The following is a 22519-nucleotide window of genomic DNA, read 5'->3' on the forward strand; positions in this document are numbered from 1 at the left end:
GCTTTTGATTATTTTATGTTACTAAATGCAGAGTTTGAATGTTTTCCATTTCAATGTGATAAGTGTATCGACAGCACAGAGCCATGTTGAATATTAACTTATTCTGTGGTAGCTAAATTTGGAAGGAAGACAATTTTTTTGTACTGCTTTTTTTAAAACCCAGTATCGTGAGACCATCCTAAACAATGCATACAATAAATTACTCTAAAAATAGTCACTGTTGTTATATGGATGAGACTCTGATTAAACTAGCATTTAAAAACCACCTTTCACAAAACAAGGATGTCTTTACATGTTTTACAACCAATGAAGTACTTTTGAAGTATTGTCACATTTGTCATTTAGGAAATACGTAGCCATTTTGTATATGGCAAGCTCCCACTAACAGTAATGTTGATCAGAAAATTGTTTTATTAATAATGCTAATTTTTTAAGGATGTCTTTTCTGATGTGTAGTGCCCTCAAATTGTCTACATTGCTCTAGCTGATTTCTTTGCTTTAATACCTATCCCATTCTTTATTACCCAAGTAATCCCTGTAAAGAATTTTTTGCATTTATTTTTCATCCATTTATGGGGTGTGAACAATGCTGCATTTATTACATGTTCTTCATTGCCCATGAAAAGGTACTGCTGGAGTGCTGCTTGAACTGCGATAGTCCGTGCAGTGTAAGTGTTCTAAGAAAGAGTCATCCAGGATTTTGCCAATGCAAAAAATGGACATCAGTCCAGTTCCAAGTCGGGAAGGCATGTGGCTTGGAGGAGAACTTGCGAGATGGTTGTTCAGCTGCACATCTTACAGGTAGTACCTGTGTTTCAAAGGAGCTTTGGTGAGTTGCTGCATCGTGTCTTCTGCTGCCATTGTGCATACATGATAAAGGAAACAAATGTTGAAGATGGTGGATGAGGTGGCAGTCAAACGGGCTGCTTTGTCCTAGATGTTGTAAAGCTTCTTGGGTAGTTATTGGAGCTGCATGCACCTCAATTGGAGAGCGTTCTGTCACACTCCTGGCTTGTGTCTTGGAGATGGTGGAGGTCTTTGGGAAGACAGGAAGTGAGTTGTCACAGAATTCCCAGCTTAGACCTGCTGTTGGAACCACACTAATTATCTAGTCCAGTTCAGTTTCTGAATAATGGTAACCCCCAGAATGTTGATCGTGGGGCTTTCAACAATGTAAATACTTTGAATAACAAGAGGTGATGATTAGATTCACCCTTGTTTCAAATGGCCATTGTCCTACAGTTGTATGACATGAATGTTATTCGTGAGTTATATAGCTTGAAAATAGGACCTTCAGTCCAACTTGTCCATGTAGTCCAGGTATTCTAAACTGATCAAGTCCCATCTACCAGCATTTGGCTCATATCCCTTTAAACCCTTCCTGTTCACGTACCCACCTAGATGCCTTTTAAACACTCTAATTATAGCAGCCTCCTCCACTTCCTCTGACAGCTCATTCCATACACGCACCACCTTCTGAAAAAGTTGCCTCTCAAGTCCCTTTTAAATCTTTCCTCTCTCACCTTAAACCTATTCCCTGTAATTTGGGACTCTCCTACCCTGGATAAAGACCTGGCTATTCATCCCGTGTGCCTCTTGACTTTATAAACCTCTATAAGCCCCAGCCAATTTGGCATCTCCCTATCACTGAAAACCTCCATTCCTGGCAACATCCTTGTAAATCTTTTTTTGAACCCTTTCAAGCTTAACAACGTCTTTCCTATAGCAAAGAGATCAGAATTGAATACAGTACTCTAAAAGTGGCCTAACCAACATCCTGTACAGCTGAAACATCCCAACTCCTACACTGAAAACACTGACCAATGAGGTAATTTTCTTCACTGTCAACAACACCAGCAATCTTACTAATCATTTCTCCTATGTTCACATCTAAATCGTTTACATAAATGATGAAAAGCAATGGACCAACACTGATCCTTGCGACACATCACTGGTCTCCAGTATGAAAAAGAATCCTCTATCATCACCCTCTGTCTCCTACTTCAAGCCAATTCTATTTCCAATTGGTTGGCTCCACTTGGATGCCATTGATCTAACCTTTCTAACCAATCTATCACTCTGAACCTTGTTCATTGCCTTGCATGTCGGCGACATCTACCATTCTGCCTTCATCAATCTTTTATCAGCCCAAACCTGTGGTGTTGTCCAAGTTTTGCTGCCTATGGGCATGGACTGCTTCAGTATCCGAGGAACCGTGAATCATGTTGAACAATGTGCAGTCATTGTGAAAATTCACAATTGTGACCTTGATTGAGGGAAGTAATTGATGAAGCGAAGATGTTCAGCAAGGACAACTCCTCAGATGCTTTTAGACTGAAATTATCAATCTCCTACAACCATAAATATGTTACTGTGTGCTAGGTGTGACTCGAACCAGCAATGAGTTTGCTACTGCATCCCATGGTCTCCAGCTTTGCTCGAATTTCTTAATGGTATACTTAAATGCTACCTTTGTATGACGTGTAGTCACCCTCAGGCACTGCTGGTTTAAGAGTATACCTCTCCTGTTCCTGACTCCATCCAAAATTAATTTCAATGAGCATTTATTAACTCTAGTAATGCTGCTGTTGGATTTCTATCATCCACCTTGAATACCTTCAATTTGTGCTGTGCACTGTTCATTTAACTGTGATGCGAATGTGACCTGTAGATGTGCATCACACTTTCACCTAGTCCTGAGATTCCAAGTTCAATTCCTGGTCAATCTTCTCAATTTATTCAATGGATGACTTGGGGATGCTTTAAGATCCCTTGGAGTACTTGAGAAGAGAAAATTCAATTCCTTCTCCAGATTATTGTCCACTGACTTTGCATGTTTGTGTGTGTATATTTAAGGACAGCAAGCTAAGAACAGGATTGGGTTTGAATGAATGCTTTTCTTGTTAATGTTCTGGACAATATTCAATGGTTTGGCTCTTGTATTAGACAGTAGATGCATAGCTCAATAGCAATCAGATTACATGTCTATGGAGCATCTAAGGATATTTTTCTACATTACAAAGACTTTATAAATGTAAGTTTGATGATATTGAAGCTGAAGTAAGATTTCTTTATCCTCTTTAAATGAACAATATTTGCAAATAAGAACATTTGCCCTTTTTCGTATTTTGCAATGATTGTAATGATCCATTGTTTATTCAAACACTTTTACTCCAACAGATGCTTTGGCAGCAATTCAAATATACATTTGCTGGGTTTGTTAATAACAACAACATTTGGGAATTTTTTAAGCCATGTTTTAGTAATTCTAATAAGTTTGCATTTTGATTATTGCTGGTTGCATGAGAGCTAAGTGTCAGGAACCAGCAGCGCAAACACCCACCTACAATGAGTGCAAATGTAGTTTTAAATGACTTCCCACCATATCTAACTCTTAAATCAGTTACATCTTGATTTCACAAACTCCTTTTAAAGTATTCATAAGTTAGGATGGTAAATGCTTCAAACAATTTTTTTAAATCTTTAAAATGATGTGAACTGGTGTCTTAAAGTATAATTTTGTTTGTTTCTGTTTTGAAGTTTGTATGTTGCATTTTGCAGTGAGGAAACAGCGCTGAAGACTTTAACCACTGGGTTGGCTTTCATTTTGTATTTTAATTTTTTTTCAATCAATGTACAGAACATGCACAGAAGAAAATAAAGCTGAGTGCACAGTTATTCAATTGTGTAGGAATTTTTGTGTACACGCTATTTGTCTGTAACAAAAGTGTTGAATGGTATAATTGATAAATGTGTAGATATCTCAGGCTATCAGCATCTTCTGTTATTGTTATTTTGTGATGGAGAAGTTTTCAAAAACTAAACTAGCTATTAAGGCTGGCCTTTGAAAAGGTTTTAATGTTATTCCAATGTTAGGGTCATTGTTGAATTCAAGTAAACATGTAGATCCACCGGAAGATACTTATTTGAGTATCTGTTGACAGGCTTTCTTTGCCAGTTATCATGACATATCCAATAATAATCATGTTGCATTTTTTTTTACTTTATGGAGATCCAAAGGCTGGTGCTTGGGAAAATAGCAATTTCCTTCTCCCAACCCAAAGGTCTAGCCACATTACCATACATCAAGAACATTTCTGAACTGACAGCCAGAGTACTATGACCACTAGGACTCATGACAGCACACAAACCAACAGCCACTCTCAGACAACTCACCAGGACAAAAGGACCCGATATTCAGCATGAGCAAAACCAACGTAGTGTACAAAATCCCATGCAAGGACTTCACAAAACACTACATAGGACAAACAGGAAGACAGCTAATGATCCACATCCATGAACACCAACTAGCCACGAAACGACATGACCAGCTATCCTTAGTAGCCACACACACAGATGACAAGCAACATGAGTTCGACTGGGACAACACTATTATTATAGGACTAGCCAAACAGAGAACAGCCAGGGAATTCCTAGAGGCATAGCACTCATCCACTGATTCAATCAACAAACACATTGACCTGGACCCAATATACCGGCCACTGCAGCGGACAGCTGGAACTGACAACCGGAAGCAGCAGAGACAAACCGCTATAAATGCCGGAGGAAACATCACAGAAGCGCTTCACAGGAGGCTCCCAAGCATTGAGGATGTCACCTAGACAGGGACGAAACGTCTGCAACACAAATTCCCAGCTCGCGAACAGAACCACAACAACAAGCACCCGAGCTACAAATCTTCTCACAAACTTTGTATTTCCTTCTCCAACATTGTAGCTATCAATGCAATTGACCTAACCTGCACGTAGTTGGACTGTGGTAGGAAGCCGGAGCACCTGGTGGAAACCCATGCAGACTTGGGGAACATGTGCAAACTCCGCACACATAGTTGCCAGAGGCTAGAATCGAACCCAAGGCCTTGGTGCTGCGGGACAGCAGTGTTAACCACTGCGCCACCATGCCACCCTTGTTCATTGTTCGACTTTCTACCACCATTCCTAACTGGATGTAATGGAACTACAGAATTTACTTTAGGCACACAGTTTCATTTGGCATTATGTTCAGCATGGACTGATTAGACCGAAGGGTCGGTTTGCATGTTGTATGACTCTGAGGAGCGGTTGAAACTTACATTACTAATATTTTAGTAGTCTGCCTGAATGATACTTTTATAGGGTTGTAGAAACCGCAGTCTTTTCTCCTCAGAGGAAAATTTATGGGTGGATGCTTTTTCATAGTTTCTGACCAATTCTAGACATGCTGCTCTGAAGATAAAGTTAATTGGTTTTAAACACACTGTCTATTGGATGAATAGGCATAACAGGACTATGAACTGGCCTGGGGACAATGAGAGGACACTTCATTAGGGAGGGTGTAGGGGTGAGCATGATGTGGCAGGCACATGTCGGAATGGAAAAAGCATTACAGTAATGTAAGTGGCACAGGAGAAATGGCAAACCTCTTTTGAACTTATCGTTTTTAAAACAAAGGTTCCAGTTCCCAGACAATGGTTCACCACTCCTTGAGAAGCTGGCTTGACACAACAGAAAGAATGGAGTACTGGTAGATGTCAGCTCCTGCAATGCAGCTAGTCAGCTCAGGATTGCTGGAAATGAGCTCACCACATATGCCTTATAGATAACTTATAGCATACCAAGTAATTTAAAACAACTAAGAATAACTAAGTTACTGCACAGAGAATCATGCTTGAAATAACGAGAAATAGTTCTTTTTATCTTTTTTTAAAAAACTGTTTACGCAAGTAACAACTTCAATGATTTTCTCTTTTAGCACCCATCATTTCATTAAATCAGTAGATGAAATCTGCTTTTCTAGAAAATTTCAATTTAGTCTATGCTTTAGTCTAAGTTGACATACAAAGAATAGTGATATATAATTAGCTTCACTAAAAGCTCAAATCAATAACACACCAAAATGGAACCACAGCATGACTCTTAACATTCTACATCAAACCAGAAAACTGTAATCGAGAACCACTCAATTGTCTCTCTACATTTGTAGAAAGAAAAGTTCAGCAGTTAAGTGAAGCAATTTTAAAACATTTTATCTATTTCTGATGCTGATGCCATTTATTGAAAATTGTTGTGTCCAAGGAAGAATCAGTGGAGTTGTTTACCGGAGAACAAATTGGCACTAGCAACTGGGGCTAAATGGAACATGTGAAAGGATTACTTAAATCCTTCAATTCAGACTTAGACAACAGTCGCTGAACTACAGGTTCGAGAGAGCTCAAGGGTGTACTATTGCAATGACTTTTCAGCATCCCAAGAAGGAGAGGAGCCCTGTAAATACCAGCACCACGTGATGTGCTGATTTCAAAGCATCAAGCCTGGTTCTGGTAACCATGAGCAGCATAGGAACTGATGGATAGGTCGGGAATGCCACTGCTCCTCTAATTCAAACTAATTAAGATGGTTCAAAAATTAATTTGAAGTTTTTTTTGAAGGGGTGGGTGGAACATTTAAAGGGGTGGACAGATTTTGGACATGAGAGCTTGCCCTGCCCCAAATGTGCGTTCTCTGGCTTCCCTCTGACACATGCCTTTTCTTTGGTGAAGTGAGGGGCTTTGGTGCAGTTAACAGATCACTCCCTTTAAAGCAGCAACCTCAGCGATAGCTACTGAGAGGTTTCTAAATGAGTATCCACACTTCAGACAACCCACTTTCACTTCTTGCTCAAATGGGTCCTAATGGACATGAAATGTATCTATCAAGACAACAAAAAAGGAGTCATCCTGGTGAAACCCTAAACTTCAGTCAGTTTTCCTAAAAGATGGGTTTCTGACCAAAAAACAGAGTTCCTATTTCCACCTTCACGGTGAAAATTCAGCTCTTATTTTTCAGTGAAAGGCAAAAGCTTTGCTGTATGGGAGGGAAAAAAAGGTAAAATTGAAATTACTGCCCTTCCTTGGATAAGAAATATTTGAAGAAGATATTAGCAGATTCTACATTAGGATTTTTGAGAAATCCTGGTCTGTGTAAAGGAATTGGTTTACAGAAACAGAATGTAATACAGTGAAAGAAATGAGTACTGCAGGGCAGAGATGAGAATTTAGAAATTCAGTACTGGCGCATATTGATTAAGCTTTCCTCAGTTTTACTGATCCTTATTTAGTAACCATTCCCCTGGATACCTTATATACATTTTTCCAAACATTTCATTACTGCCAAACATCAAGATCCCAAATGGTAACTATTGTGATTTCAACTATCAAGGATATAAGTTCCATCAAGTAATACTAATTTAACTTCACCAATGTGAGGTGAAGCACTGGGATAGCGAGAAGCAATCTATTCTCTTCTCGCTCCAAGCTACGTTTGCTCGGATATGATGTAAACGTTACTATTTGCATAGCAATTATTGCAATCTTTCATAAGAAATCGGTTATTATCTGCAATATTACCATAGGCCATTCCATAAAACTTAAAATGAGCATGCTTTAAAAAGTGTATTTTCGCAAATGGAACTGCCCTGCCCATCCACTCCTTTGACACACTTACTTTTGCTGAACTGGGATGGATGAGAAGGTGGCTGCTTGTTTTTATCTGGCGAGTAACTTCTGTTGCTGATACTTGATCCAGAACGGCTGTGAGGAGATTCTCTTCTGGAGTATGGTACTTCTCTTTTGTGAGGCGAACGCTCTCGAACATGCGGAGATGAATAGAAATTCTTTCTTCTGAAGTTATCCCTGTGAGAATATTACCAAACATTATGTTTAAATCTTTTTTTTTTACGGTTCCACACTTATTTTAAATCTCGCAAACAAAAGCTCACCTACACAAATATCCAATAGCATCCAACATCACTCAATCTTACAAATTCTAAATGCAATGCCATTTAACACTAGAAAAATTCTTTTGTAGATGCACATCCTCTAAGTGTCACGATACCTACATATAGAAGTTTCCTCATCACAGATGATTCATTGATAATGCCCTACATTTTTGAACACCTCATCCTTTGATTCACTCCACAGAGGATTTGTCAAAGTATTTTTAGCATGATGAAATCCATTTCCAGCACTCTTTGAGAACGTAACCTTCCGGATACACTCATTTCCAATGCATTTCTTATACCTGACAGTTTCAAAACATTAGAAACATCCAATTTGACCAGCAAAGGGAGGGGTCAGTTGCAAGGTTTTCAAAAGGTCACCCAGTGCACTTCTGGGGTCATTGAAGAGGAGTTCAAAAGGAATAGGTAAGTGAGACTGTCAGTTGGGGAAACAGAAAAAGACTCCATGTTATGGGAATACTGCTGTTAAAACAGCTGCTTAACTATACTGGTTGTGTGTAGTGAGGACTTGTGGAAAACCCGCTTCGACAGTTCTGTTCAGCTGGGGCTCAGGAAATCAGAGAGTTGGTGGGAAGGAGCAGCAGCAGCTAAGTTGAATACAATAGCTGAAAGTGGGGTTGAAAAGTCAACAAACAATGACTGCTGGATGCAACTGAGCAGCATTAGAATTCAAAAAACGTCAAGGAGTTATACTATGAGGGGTCTGTAAGAGACCACATATTTTTTGGAACCATAATCAGAAATGGAAGTTAGGTTGCCATAAATGAAAACCCAGAAGTATTCTAAAACTTGAAAGTCAGTTACTGCATATTGTTGAGCTGCATTAAGCACTACAATATTGCTCTCCAGAAGTAAAATAAGAGTGAGAATTCAAGACTGACTAGCATCGAAAATCTATTGTTAGGGAATTTCTGCCTGGCAACAGCTCTAATTGGTTGACCTGCAAGTGTTTAAAAAGTTGCACATGGCAAAAACAGCAGAGAATGAAAAGCCTCTAAAGGCTGCGGACAGATGGTATCCACTCTCTCTTTCCATGTTGGGTAAAAGACAGAAAACTCAACAAAGTTTAAAAGAAAGAATTTGTACAAGACCTGATCAACCATTGAATCGAAGGACAAGTGTGTCATTGTACAGGCAACAATGTCTCATCACTGCAATGACCAAAAGACAGTGGAAAACTATTTTTCTATGTCATACAGCTATAGACCCTTTGGCCTATCAAACCAACATATCTACACTAAACCTACTTACCAAAACATGTCCTTGAATGTTATCACACTTCAAGGGAGATTTTTTTTAAATTAGCAAGAGTTTTGGTCTTTAGTACCCTCCCAGACTGTGCATTCCAAGTTCCTATCACCCTTTGGGTAAAAACATTTTTGCTCCAATCCCTTAAAACTCTAACCCTTCACCTTAAAATTATGCACCTCGTAAGTGATCCTCCAACTAAGAGGAACAGTTGCTTCTTATTCTCCCTTGCATTACCTCTCAATCTTCTGCACCGCAGTCAGGTCCCTTCTCAGCCCTCTCTGCCCTAAAGAAAACAACCTATTCACCATTTTATCATAGCGAAAATGCTCCAACTCAGACAACATTCTGGTGAATCTCCTCCAGTGCAATCACATCTTCCTTACAGTGAAACAATCAGAACTGCACACAGTACTCCAGCTGCCACTTAACCAGAGCTTTGACCAACTCCAACATATCTTCCCTGCTTATACAATCTCTGCCTCAAGTGATAAAGTTAAGTGCTCCATACGCCTTCTTAACCATCTTATTAACCCATCCTGCTGCCTTCAGGGATCTGTGAACAAGAATCCCAAGATCCCTCTGCTCTTCTGAGCTTCCAAGTAACCTGCCATTCATTGAGTGCTCCCTTGCCTTGTTACTTCGTCCAAAGTGCATCACTTCAATCTTATCAGGATTAAAATCCATAGGTCACTAATCTGCCCATCTGAGCAGCCCGTCAATATCTTCCTGAAACCAAAAAGAACTTCTTCCCCATTATTAACCACTGAGCCAATCTTCCTGTCATCAGCAAATTTGTTTTCCATTCCCCCTGCCACACATTAATCTACATGGTTTGTGATGTGTGTAAATGATCAGGGACTGATAACTAACCAGTGTTATGCCATTGAACATCTGCCTCCTGTCACACAAACAGCCTTCTATCATCACCACTTTCTGTCTCCTCCCACAAACTCAATTTTGAATTGATCTTGCCAAGTTACTCTACATCCCATGTGCTTTCTCACTTTCCTGCCAAAGGCTTTATTGAAATAAGTATATAAACTACATCAGTTGCAATATCCTAATATACATACCTGATCATCTCCTTGAAAAATATATTCAAATTTGTTCGGCATGACCTCCTTCTGACAAAGCCATACTGACTATTCCTGATCAAACAAACCAGATTTTCTCCAATCCTTTCACAACCAATGACAAGACTTAGTACTCTGCAAATTCCCAGTTTATCCAGATTATCCTTGTATGGTCTGGACTTTTAACATTTTAAAAATTTTGGTCACCCTCTCTATAGCTTTTTTTTATCCCCACCCAGTGTATGTGGTAAACCATTTGTCTTTTGCCTGTCTTGATTGCGATTGAACATTTATTTGGGGTATTGAAGGGGTTGAATTTAAGCTGCATAAATTAGAAATGTTTTTGTTTCATGGTCCTGGCTAAAGTTGTGGGTTGAAATAAGGACAGCTGTTTATGACAGTTACTGAAGAAACTTGGTCTGAGTAGTCCGTCTATTGGTCATTTTTGTGGTGTACTGGGGCTTTATGCATTTTGCGACAACTTGTGGAACTGTGAGGCATAAGAATTGACACACTTTTCCCAGTTAAGTTATGATACAGTGAAGTTTTCAAGCAAAAACAAAGTATTATAATTTCTTGTGAATTTTGATGAGATTTGATGGCCCACCTTGTCAAAACGATCTGGGGGAATTGCTGACAAATCCATGGACTCTTTTGATTGTGTTTGTTATTTGATATGCACGGTGGAATGTTCAACCACAGTCTGTTCTCCATATTTACCATGTTAATTCATGGTTTTAGAACAAAGTTGGACATATGTTGTAGATTGTAACATTGCATATTAAAGCTTATTGTTGTTTGTTCAAAACTGAAGAACCTTGTGGATTTATTCTCTCATTCCTAACAAAGAGTTCACCCTTTATCTACTTTCAAATAAGTGTTACTGGTCCCTCGCTAGCTTGTAACCTGAATGTGATGGTCTGGCTCAGGATCACAACAACTTACAGTCAGTCATGAGTAAAAACAAAAAAGATGCACTAAATCTAACGGGGTCTTCCATTTAGAGACACTCCTGCATTAAAGCTAAAACAATTTGATTAGAAGTATTTATTCCAGGAATTTTTTTTTGGCCAGCACTGATTTCTGTTCTACTACCATGTTCAGACTGAATTTCTCAGAATTCTATAGACCCTACAATTACCCACAGACCTCACAGTGGCTACATAAAATGTGCAAATCTACACAACTGAAATTCTATTTTATCATGAAGAGTATGATTTTATTCTCACCCCAAAACTACAGACTTTCCCAGTTTCTCAAATGGCTCACTGGATAGCAATCAGGAGAAGATACCCCCACTTATTTTTCATTTGAATAGTAGCATTAACTGTTGTCCTGAGGGGAGTTAACTTGACACACTCTGGAGTTAAGGCCCATTAACGTCTGATACTTTACGCTTCATTGGGCTGTGGCATTCCTTATTTGGAAATATGTGACAAACATTTCAAAGCTCATGAGGTAGATTAAAAAAATACAAGGAGTTACTATTTTTGAATGCTTATTTATATGTCCACAGATATTGTGGTTAGTTCCCATCAATAGAAAAATGATATTGAAACATCACTCAATATTTTCATTTTTCTACCCAGTGACTGGATTCTATTTTGCCCTTTCATCCCTGTCTTGTTCAGTCTTTCAGATCCTCTTTTCCTGCTCTGCAATTTGCTTATTTTATTGCATTGAGTTTTCACTGTTTAAATCTTCTCCCACACACATACGAGCGTCATCTCATCTGATGGTTTATGCCAAACAAGGCTAAAGTCTGCTGACAGTTTGAAATTCCAGGAAAAGTCTGTACAGCTTCATCTTGGAAAAGAGAATTTTGGCATAACCCTTGTTCTGAAAGTTGTTTTGCTGGCTTTCAAATCACATGTTTTACTGCTAATGTACTTTGCAATGGTTGAGGCCACCAAGTAATGTCATCCACTGTTGCTCTGTGGGTTATTTGCTTCCCATTCAGTGCCTTTGTTGTCACCCTCTTCAATTTTTGTGGCTTCTATTTTGACAGTTCATCATTTCTTTCCTTCCCAACGCTACTTGATGCAAGGTTTGTTCATTTTTTTTATATAAAAGGAGGTCTATTGGCAACAAGCCAACTGGCTTAGAATGTTGGTGAAACTTCTAAGTCTTGCAACCAGCAGGGATCTGTTCTACGATCAATGACAAGTCATCTTGAAATGTTGCGAACACAGTAGCTTATATCTGCATCACACCTTTTAACAGGAAACTTCCAGAGATGCTCCATGGAAGGATATTTGGAATGAACACGGACGTCGATCCAAAGGAGAGTCCAGGAACAGCGATACTAATCAAATGGCCCACTGGATAGCAATCAGAAGATACCCCTGCTTATTAAGACTACTAATCAAAGTTCTGTGACTGTATATTTTCAATCTTTAGTTAGGTAGCTTACCAATGGAAATTATGGTCAAAAGTTGAAGACTAGTAACACCCATTCCCTTCTCACCACTCCATAGCTTATAAACTCTTCTTTTGAATCATGTTGAATATCGTAATTGCTGCAGTAACAACATGGTCGTGTTTCCATCAATCTCATCTTGGCCTATCTTAGGTTCTTTCAATTGAACTCCAAATTTAAACAACAGTCCTAACTAGTGGAGTCCTTCAGAAATAGATAGAAACCTGGATAAGGTAGATACATAAACTCCAAGAGACTTTGATGAGGCATGTAATAGATAGAACTTTTCCCAAAATCAAGATGAGTGAAGAAACCTTTTCGATTAGTGAATGGTTAGAACTTGAAATGCTCCATTAGAATATATTGGTCATTCTGCTAGAACGCAACAGCTGTGTTTCTCTGCAACCTAACACTATAGAAAATTGCACTATGGAAAACCACCATAGAAAAATGCTAATAGGAAATCGCTATACCTGATTAGATTAAATTACTTACAGTGTGGAAACAGGCCCTTTGGCCCACAAAGTCCACACCAACCCTCCGAAGAGGTACCCACCCAGACCCATTCCCCTACATTTACCCCTTCACCTAACAATTCACGCTGACAAAACTTGCGTTATAACAGAATGACCGGTATGTGGTGGAGGGAGGTCTGATCCAAACATTTAAGAGGAAATTGGATGGTCATTTGAAAAGTGAAAACATACAAGATTACATAGAGAAGGTGAGTTTTTACCATGGATCTTTGTGGACTGAAAGGACAGATGCTGGACCTGCAGATTTTTGATCACATACGGCAAGATATGCCAGGAGAGCAGCATTTGCTTCCTTGCTCTGCCACCACTCTGCCTCATAACTAAGACTTCACAATTCAAAGAACAACACATCTTGATGGGCAAGATGGCACCATTCTGAATGAGTGATAAAATGCTTCTCCCAGTCAGCAACATCAATGCTGCCATACTCCAAGGTAAACTTGTGTCTTTGAAGCTTCTTCCTTTGTCATTCCGTGAAATGTTAGACAATTTACCATTAGGAGAAACAGGACCTAGAGGATGAAATATTTTATCAATCATCTGCCTCAATGTCAAGCAGATCAACACTGAATTATGACAGGTCTCTGAGCCCACCAATGCCCCAGCATTACATTCTATTCTAGGAGTCCAGCTACAAGACCACCATCATTGCTACTGCACTCCAGGAGAATCACACTGGACCTACCTCACCACTGCCAATGTTACCGTTGCTCCTGTTCATCTGCCAGGAGTACCAGCTCAGACCTACTACTTCACCACAGATGAAGCCCAATATCCCCGTTCTGACCGCAAATGCCACCTTCTCTGCCGACCACAGAGGCTGCCGTTCTGTCGCCTCCATCTTGAAAGCAGGTGCTGCCACCACTACCTAGAGTCCTGCACAATTGGGCCCACAATCACTACACAGTGGCGACATCTCTTCTGCTGGGCCCACACTTCCTGCTGTCACAAACTCCCCCAGGGCTCACTCTCCCTGAGGAGCTACTAGTAACATACATGCCTGGAGGTCAGCTCACTCTCGCCCTGTTGAAGACACTGAAAGACTTTTAAATGAGAAAAAGTAAAAAGGAACAAAAGAACAAAAGTAAAATGGAGAAGAGAAAGAAAGAAGCCAAGAAAGCAGACAGAAGTGGACAAACCCTAGGCCATGAGCTCGGACACAGCTCTGCTACTCTGCTGACAGCTTTTCTAGTTCTGTAAATTAGCTGCATAAATTAATTAACTTTTTCTTTGTTTTAGGCTCCAATGTTTGTACCTGAGGCAGTTAAATTTGATAAGTGGTTATGGCTAGAATTCACATTTTCCATATAACTTCATCTGGAAATACATTAATATAAAGACTACAATTCGTCGAAGCCATGAGCAATTAACCACACTATTCTCATAAACACCTCACGCTTCTATTTCAAGGATGCCAAAACTGGCAGGGTGCAATGCTTTCCATTTTTAAAAAAGCAGATTTTGAAATCTATTTTTACTAAGTATAACAGATCTGAACTTATCAAATTATTGTCAAAATCATAATATCCAGCTGACAACAAACAAGAGTTGGAAAGATAATGCTGCACCATCTGAAAAGGCTAACAGTGGTAAGCACTATTTCAAGGAGATATAAGCATCTGTATAATATTCAGTAATACAGTGAATACAATCACAAATATTTTAGGTTTCAATAAACAAAGTTAGATCTTACCTAACAGTCATAGCATATCTCTTTGTCTTCAGTCCTCTATAAGAAGGAAAAAAGATTGTTCAAATAAAAATGACCTAAAACTTATGCAATAATTTCATTTTTTTTCTGCTAATGCAAGTCCAGAAAATTACATTAACTCTTCTGTCTTCATCTTTTTTTATTTATGTTTTAAATCAATTAATAATTGATTAAGAGGAAAACATGTGATAGAGGATTTGGCACATTATTGTTCTAACGCTTGGGCCTGTGGTTACATATAAGCCAGATTCAAGACATGCCAAATTAAAGGTCTTAAAGAATGGGTTTCGGCAGTACTTAACCAATTCCTAATGGGCTCAACAACAGTCCAATAATTTTAATCTAATTCACAATCATACTAAGAAAAGAGATACAAATAATTGGACAAAAAACTGGAGTTGTAAGTAAGTGTGTGTTTCTGAAAAGGATTAAATGATTTGAAGGAGCTAAATGTTGAGCGTTTCTAATGTGTATGTGACTATACACATCAGTGGTAACAAAAGATTACAAGTGATACAGAAGTGTTACACTCCCTCATTCTAATGGCACCCAGTTTAAAACTTCCCTCGGTTCTGGAAACTCAATAATTCACACATCCAAATGTGGAGTTGAGAGTGTGTTGCTGGGAATGTCCAAATGTGGTTGCCATGAGTTGGCATGCAAGTGAGACCATGGAGAGAGCCCTTGGTACACTCAACATTATTGACCGACAGAGGGGTAGAAACCATTGGAGAAATTGGCAACAAAATAAAAACTGAGCATAATGTGCATGCTGTTCTTGGTGTGAAAATTGTCCAATCATTTGTGGCAAAAGAGAGATATCAATGAATTTTACCTCTCCACATCCTGCTGATTTGCGTCACTGTACTGTTAGCCTTGTGAAAGTTGGAGCTCTTAGAGATTTACCAAAGAGTTCCAAAAATTACTGCATTTGTGCCTTACAAACACAGAACAGTACAGCAAAGGAATAGGCCCCTTGGACCACCATGTCTGTGCCAATCCATCCTTGATGTCTATTTTAGTTCTATACATAGAAAAAGAGGCAAAGTAGGCATCATCTTGCCTCAGTTGCCATTCTAAACTAACCCATCTGCCTGCAAATGGTCCTTATCCCTTTAGTCCCTACCTGTTCACATGTCTGTCTAAATGCCTCTTAAATGGTGCTATTGTATGCACTTTTACAAAATCCCCTGGGAAAATGTTCCAGGTACCTACCATCCACTGTGTAAAAGAAGTTGCCTTGCACATCTTTTAAACCTGCCCTCTCTTACTTGAAACCAATGATCTCTTAGAATTTAATTGTCAATTGAACTCCCCTGCCCTGGAGATGTGTCATAACATGTTTGAATAAGTTATTTAAAAAACAATCCTAAAGTACTTCTTTATTTATGAGATTTAGCTTCATTGAATGCCACTTGACTTCCTTGATTCCAAAAGGAAAACAAAGTCTCATTCCTACAGATATTACATTGTTCTTAAAGATTTTTATTTTGTTTTTCAATTATTTGCTGTCAGCCCATTTTTAATCTATCACTCTTTCCCAATTTTCCTTTCCTCTCTGTAATTTTGGATTTGTACCTGATATCCCTCTAATTCACAATATTTACTTCTGTTTCATTTCTATATATAAGCTCAATGGGTTAAAGAGATGGACTATTAGTTTCACCATTCACCAAAGTTCTATTGCCTTGCTGCCCACGTACTGAATAAGACTGTAGGAAATAGGAACTGTAGTAGGTCATTCAGCCCCTCAAGTCCTGCTCTGCTATTCTATAGGATCATGATTGATCTGATAGTCCTCACATTCACTTTCCTGCCCTTTTCCTGACTCTTGATACCCCGACTGATCAACAATCTCTCAGCTTTAAATATTTAAGGCCACATGACAAGTAGGAATGGAAACATGAAAAATGTCATAGGGCCAATTAAGGACACTCCACTGTCTTCTGCTCAGTTGCACTAAGATGTGGGACAACCAATAAATAGATGTTCTAAGTGATCGACCTGTGCAATCCTCAAGAGACATCAGCAGCGTCAAAGCCAAACTGGATGGCCATTTAACAAAGGAAATGCATGCCACAAGTGGACATTGTATACTCTGTTGAAACTAACCCACTGTCTTAGCATGTTCAAGGTTTAAGAACCTAATACTACAAACATACAATGTAAATATACTCAATTGTTTTGGTTAGATGGTTGATCTACAGACTTTGTTTCTTTCTGCCTTTGTTTTCCACCTATGAATTTTTGCACAGCAGAGTGCTTTGTGATGTATGTGTTTAAGTTTAAAGGAGGATACAGCTAAAGTTTGCATAGCAGTAATCAATAATCCATTTTGCCTCTAGTTAAAAGGATAAGTTTATCACTAACAAAAACTTTTTTTGGTTTAGTTACAACGCGAGGTTCAAATTAACCACCCTGTTGACTCAAATGGTCATTTCTACATTTGTGAAGGCTCATGGAATAGTGACACTTAATTACCAACACACTCCTCCCATCGGAGCAATGACTCTGAAAATTAAAGACAAAAGCATATCAGGTCCTGGATCTACTCTGGAAATGCTTGCATGAGTCACTGCATGGAAACTCAGCTAGGAAGAATTATAGATTGCCTTGTGTGTGTGTGTAACATTTTCTTTCTAACTATTTCATCAAGAAAACATTGGGTCATGTGTTAAAAAGGTATTGTATCTGCCCTTCATGATACTAAATTCTGGTATACGGAGTCCATGATGACAGCCAATCCATCCTTGATGTCTATTTTAGTTCTATACATAGAAAGAGGGAAAGTAGGCATCATCTTGCCTCAGTTGTAAGACATACATGACACATCAAGGTGATTCTTAGGACCAAGCTAATGGTTTATAGGGTCTATTCTTAAGTTGTATGTTTGCAAAATGTGGGTGACTTACATCTGTTAGGACTAAAAATAGCAAATAAGTATATTACGACAGTTAGACACCACAAGTGCAAGCTGCCAAGTCTCCTGGCATTAATCAAACCAAAGCCTCCAGGCTTTGGTAGATTGAGCCCATCTGCATGTCAGAAATGGTCACCATACTGAAAGACCTTTTGCATAGCTAGGAACCAGGCCCAAACCAATAGTAGGTGGCCATGGCTTGATTTCAAAGATACTTGGAAGGTATAATATGAGAGCCCGAAAGGTAGAATTTCACATCTGGGAATGACTAGCTTGAAACAGAAGGAGATGGTAGTACCACTTGTGGGCTGACATGCAACACTTAAAAAGACCACTGCCTACACCAACTTGACAACAGGGTCCAATTTCAAAAACAGCTTTCAAAATTGTTTCACAGTTTTATGTGCAAGTCTTGGGGTAGAAATTGCCTCTGAAGGATTGATTTTCACATCCATCAACAAATGAGGACCAAACGATGATCTTTACTTCTAAAGTCTGCTGCAAAGACACTACCTAGTGTAGATGGATAAATACAAACATAAATCAATTTTTGGGTGTGCCTATTAAACATAAGACAATCACCTTAACTGACTTTAACAGCCATATAAAAATTCTCCGGTTACAACCAGCAAGGTTGCCCTAATTTTGAATTCTAAAATGGCTCTTGCGGATTGAAAGGTAGCAAATGTAACCCCACTGTTTTAAGAAAGGAGGGAGTAAAAAAAATGGAGTTAGAATTTCTTGAGGATGTAACTAGCAGAATAAGAAGGGGAAACTAGTAGGCGTAGTGCATTTGAATTCTCAGAAGGCTTTCAATAAGTCCAGGGATCGCCAAAGTGGGTGCACAGCTGCTTTGACCGTGCAGTTAGTTACAAGGACTATCTGACATTATAATACTACAAACAGAAATACATTTCATATTGTGGAAGAACTCCCTTACTACTCACCCCAAGGCAATGCAGCACTCAGTCATTCTTGGCTCCTCGTGCTGTACCCCTTTCAAAGTGCATGCAGGACCAGATCAACATTTAGTCTTTTTAACATCACACAGATTCCTCAGTACAGCCCCATTGATAGCACACCAGCCCTGGAGTATTCTCACTACAAGAGTACAGTACTCCTTTATTCCTCAACTTTGAACAATGCAGAACTGACTCACCAAATATGCTACTTCTCAGTACTACCCCACCAACTATTCTACATTAGCACTAATGAGACATCTACATCCACATCTGCAAATGGACTTCAACAATTGCAATGCTGTTGGAAAGATAGTTGTTAATTCCAGGTTCAGGCTCAAATTGTCCTGATGTTTGACAAGAATGCAACAGATTTTTAATGGGAAGTCCGATAAAATTGTACCACAGTGACTGGCTTCCCAAATGTTACATATTTGTACACTGGATGAAAGATCTCAAATTACACATCTTGTAGCATGTAACAGATATTAGATGTTAGATTAGATTATTTACAGTGTGGAAACAGGCCCTTCAGCATAACAAGTCCACTCCGACCCTCTGACAAGCAACCCACCTAGACCCATTCCCCTACAGTTACCTCTTCACCTAACACTACGGGCAATTTAGCATGGCCAATTCACCTATTCTGCACATTTTTGGACTGTGGGATGAAACCGGAGCACCTGGAGGAAACCCACACAGACACAGGGAGAATGTGCAAACTCCACACAGGCAGTTGCCTGAGGCGGGACACATCATTGCATTCACTCCCCCCAAACCTGGGAGTAGAAGACTTATAGTATCCAAGCTATATGGTTGAAGGGGCGTTTCTGTTTCTTCCTAGGTCACTGCTACCTGCAATCAAGTCCCTGTCAGCACTGACTCTCACTGGCTCACAGAGTTATGAGTGTCCCAAACAAGGCTCAGTAAAATCAGAATATTAATTTAAAAAGGTGGTTTTCTGAAGCATCGGTGTAGAAAATCCACCAAATAGGGGAACTTTCTCATCCCTGAAAGTCTTATGCAGGAGGTTAGCAAACAAAATCAGAGCATGTAAAATTGGGTGTAATATACTTGCATGGACGCAGAATGAGTTAACAGACAAAAAACAATGAGTCGGAATAACTGGGCTATTCTAAGCTTGGCACTGTGACCAGTGGGTTACTGCAAGGATCAGTGCTTGGGGTCCGGTTAATCACAATCTATATAAATGATTTTAATGGGGGTTTCAAACATAATATTTCCAAGCCAATGATACAAAACTAGGTGGGAATGTGAGTTATGCATAGAGGCTTCAAGGGAATTTGGAGCTTGAAGACTGACAATGAGTCAGCAGGCAAGAACATGGCAGACAAATAATACGAAAAAATGTGATGTTATCCATTTAGGTAGGACAAACAAATGTAGACTAGGAACCATTGATATCAAAAGCATATCTTCAAATTATTGAAAGCTAACATGTAGCTACAGCAAGAATTAGGAAGGCAAATGGTATCTGGAGAGTAGTGTCCAGTTTTGGTTTCCATTTTTTTTTACAAAAAGGAACATAGTACAGCACAAGAACTTGCTCTTTGGCCCACCAAGAATGCTCCCACATATGTTGCTTTGCTAAATTAAAAAGCATTTTGTACTTGATTGAAATGCATTTATTCTTTGCCTATTCATTTATCTGTCAAGATGCCTCTTAAATGTTGCTCTTGTCCCTGTCTCCCCCACCTCCTCTAGCAAGGCATTCCATGCACTTAGCACCCTCTTTGTTTAAAAATAAACTTGTCTCACAAATCTCCTTCAAATTTACCTTAAACCTACATCCCCTAATAATTGATATTTCTATTCTGGGAAAAATAAGTCAACTCTCCATTATATCCATGCCTCTCATAATTAGTTTAGTTTCACTCAAAAGTCTAAGTTTCATCAATGTCTCCTCATAGTTAATGCCCTCCAAACCAGGCAACATCCTGGCAAAAGGTCTCTTTACCTTCTCCAAAGCCTCCACATCCTTTTGACAGCATGGTGCCCAGACCCGTATACAATCTTAGAAGTATTGTCTAACTAAAGTTCTATCGAGCTGCAAGAGGACTTGCCAACTTTTATACTCTGTGCCCTGACGTGTGAAAGCAAGCTTGTCATATGCCTTGAACACCCTAATCCACCTGTGGTGCCAATTTCAATGAACTATGGACCTGCATGTCTAAATCGCTGTGTGTTTAACACTACTAAAGGTTCTACCAGTTACAGGAGTATTGCTAAAAAACTCATTTTTCCAATTGCGAGTAAGTGCAATCCCCAAGAGCCTTTTCCAATAATTTTCCTACCATTGATAGAATGCTTATTGGCCTGTAATTTCCCAGATTATCCTTGGTGCCTTTCTTAAACAAAGAAACAACATTGACTACTCTCCAGTCTTCTACACCCTTTCCTGCGAGGAAAGAGGATACAAAGAATTTGTATAAGACCACAGCAATTTCCCCACATGCCCTCAGCAGTCTGGGATAGATCCCATCAGATTCTGGGGAGTCATCTCCCTTAAATGATTTTTAAAATATCCAGTACTCCTTTTTTATATTGACACACGCCAGAATATCAACATACCCCTCCTGAGATGCACTGTCTACCATGCCCTTCACCTTTGTGAATACCGATGCAAGGTATTTGTTAAGGATCTCAACCACTTCCTCCTGCTCCATGCGTAAGTTCTCTCCTTTCTCCTTGAGTGGACCTACCCTTTCCCTGGCTACCTCTTGCTCCCTGTATCTGTTATAAAACACCCTGGGATATTCCTTAATCCCATTTTCCAAAGATATTTCATGGATCTTTTTAGTCCTCTTAATACTTTGTTTGAGATCATCCCTACTATATTTGTACTCCAAGGGCTCTGAGAGTCTTCAGTTTCCTAAACTTTGTACATGCCTCCATTTTTTTTTTGAGACATCTCTCAATTTCTCTTACCATTCAAAGTTTCCAAATCTTGCCATTCTTATCCTGAATTTTAACAGGTACATAGTGGTCCTGAACTCTAATCAATTGGCTTTTTAAAGGTTTCTACATATCAAATATGCATTTACTATCAAGCAGCTACTTTCATTACACAATCCCCTGTTCCTGCCTAATATCATGGTAGCTAGCCTTCCCCAGTTTAGTACTTTCACGCAGGACAACACTTATCTTTATCTATAAGTAACCCAAGAGTCCGAATTGTACAGAATGGAAACAGACCTTTTTGCCCAACTCGTCCATGCCGACCATGTTAACAAACTAAACTAGACTCACTTGCCCCATTTGGCCCAAATCTTTCTTATTCATGTACTTATCCAAATATCTTTTATATGTTAACTGTAACCTGCATCCACTTCCTTTTGCAGTTCATTCCACACATGAACCACTATGTAAAAAGGCTACCCTCATGTCCTTTTTAAAATTTTATCCTATCACCTTAAAAATATGCCACCTAGTTTTGAACTCCCACCCTAGGGAGACTTTAGAATTATGGTCAATGCTCCTCCACTGAAATTTTTATCACCTGATCAGGTTCATTCCCCAATAAAAAGGACTAGTATGGCCCTTCCCTTGTTGGAAGGTTTGCATATGTTTTCAAAAAACTGTCCTGGGCACACCAAACAAACTCCACTATGGTACTAAGCAAGTCCCAATCAATGCAGGGGAAGTCAAAAATCTCCTATTACAAACTTGTTTTGACATTTTTCCATAATCTGTCAATGTATCTGTTCCTCTTTCAGCGGCTAACTGTTGAAAGGACTGCACTACAATCCCAAAGTGACTACATCCTTCCTATTCCTAAGGTCTAGCCATATGGTCTCACTGGATGAGCCCTCCAGTGTCCTCCCTCAGTGCAGCTGAGATATTCTCTCTAATA

At 39.2% G+C, this 22519-nt stretch overlaps 1 protein-coding gene across 3 annotated transcripts in view; it reads right to left on the reverse strand.

The window, feature by feature from the left end:
* pphln1 (periphilin 1) overlaps positions 1–22519 on the reverse strand; it is a 154264-nt gene that overhangs the window by 64144 nt on the left and 67601 nt on the right. For 2 of the 3 annotated variants that reach the window (XM_060839965.1, XM_060839963.1), the window contains exons 5-6: positions 14749–14784; positions 7482–7669 (exon numbers count right to left, since the gene is read on the reverse strand). In XM_060839965.1, coding sequence (XP_060695948.1) covers positions 7482–7669; positions 14749–14784 — 224 coding nt within the window. The remainder of the gene's footprint in view (positions 1–7481; positions 7670–14748; positions 14785–22519) is intronic. The other variant, XM_060839966.1, reaches the window with a different exon arrangement.

This window comes from Hemiscyllium ocellatum, chromosome 19, assembly GCF_020745735.1.
Source record: "Hemiscyllium ocellatum isolate sHemOce1 chromosome 19, sHemOce1.pat.X.cur, whole genome shotgun sequence".
NCBI classification, from domain to species: Eukaryota; Metazoa; Chordata; class Chondrichthyes; order Orectolobiformes; family Hemiscylliidae; genus Hemiscyllium; species Hemiscyllium ocellatum.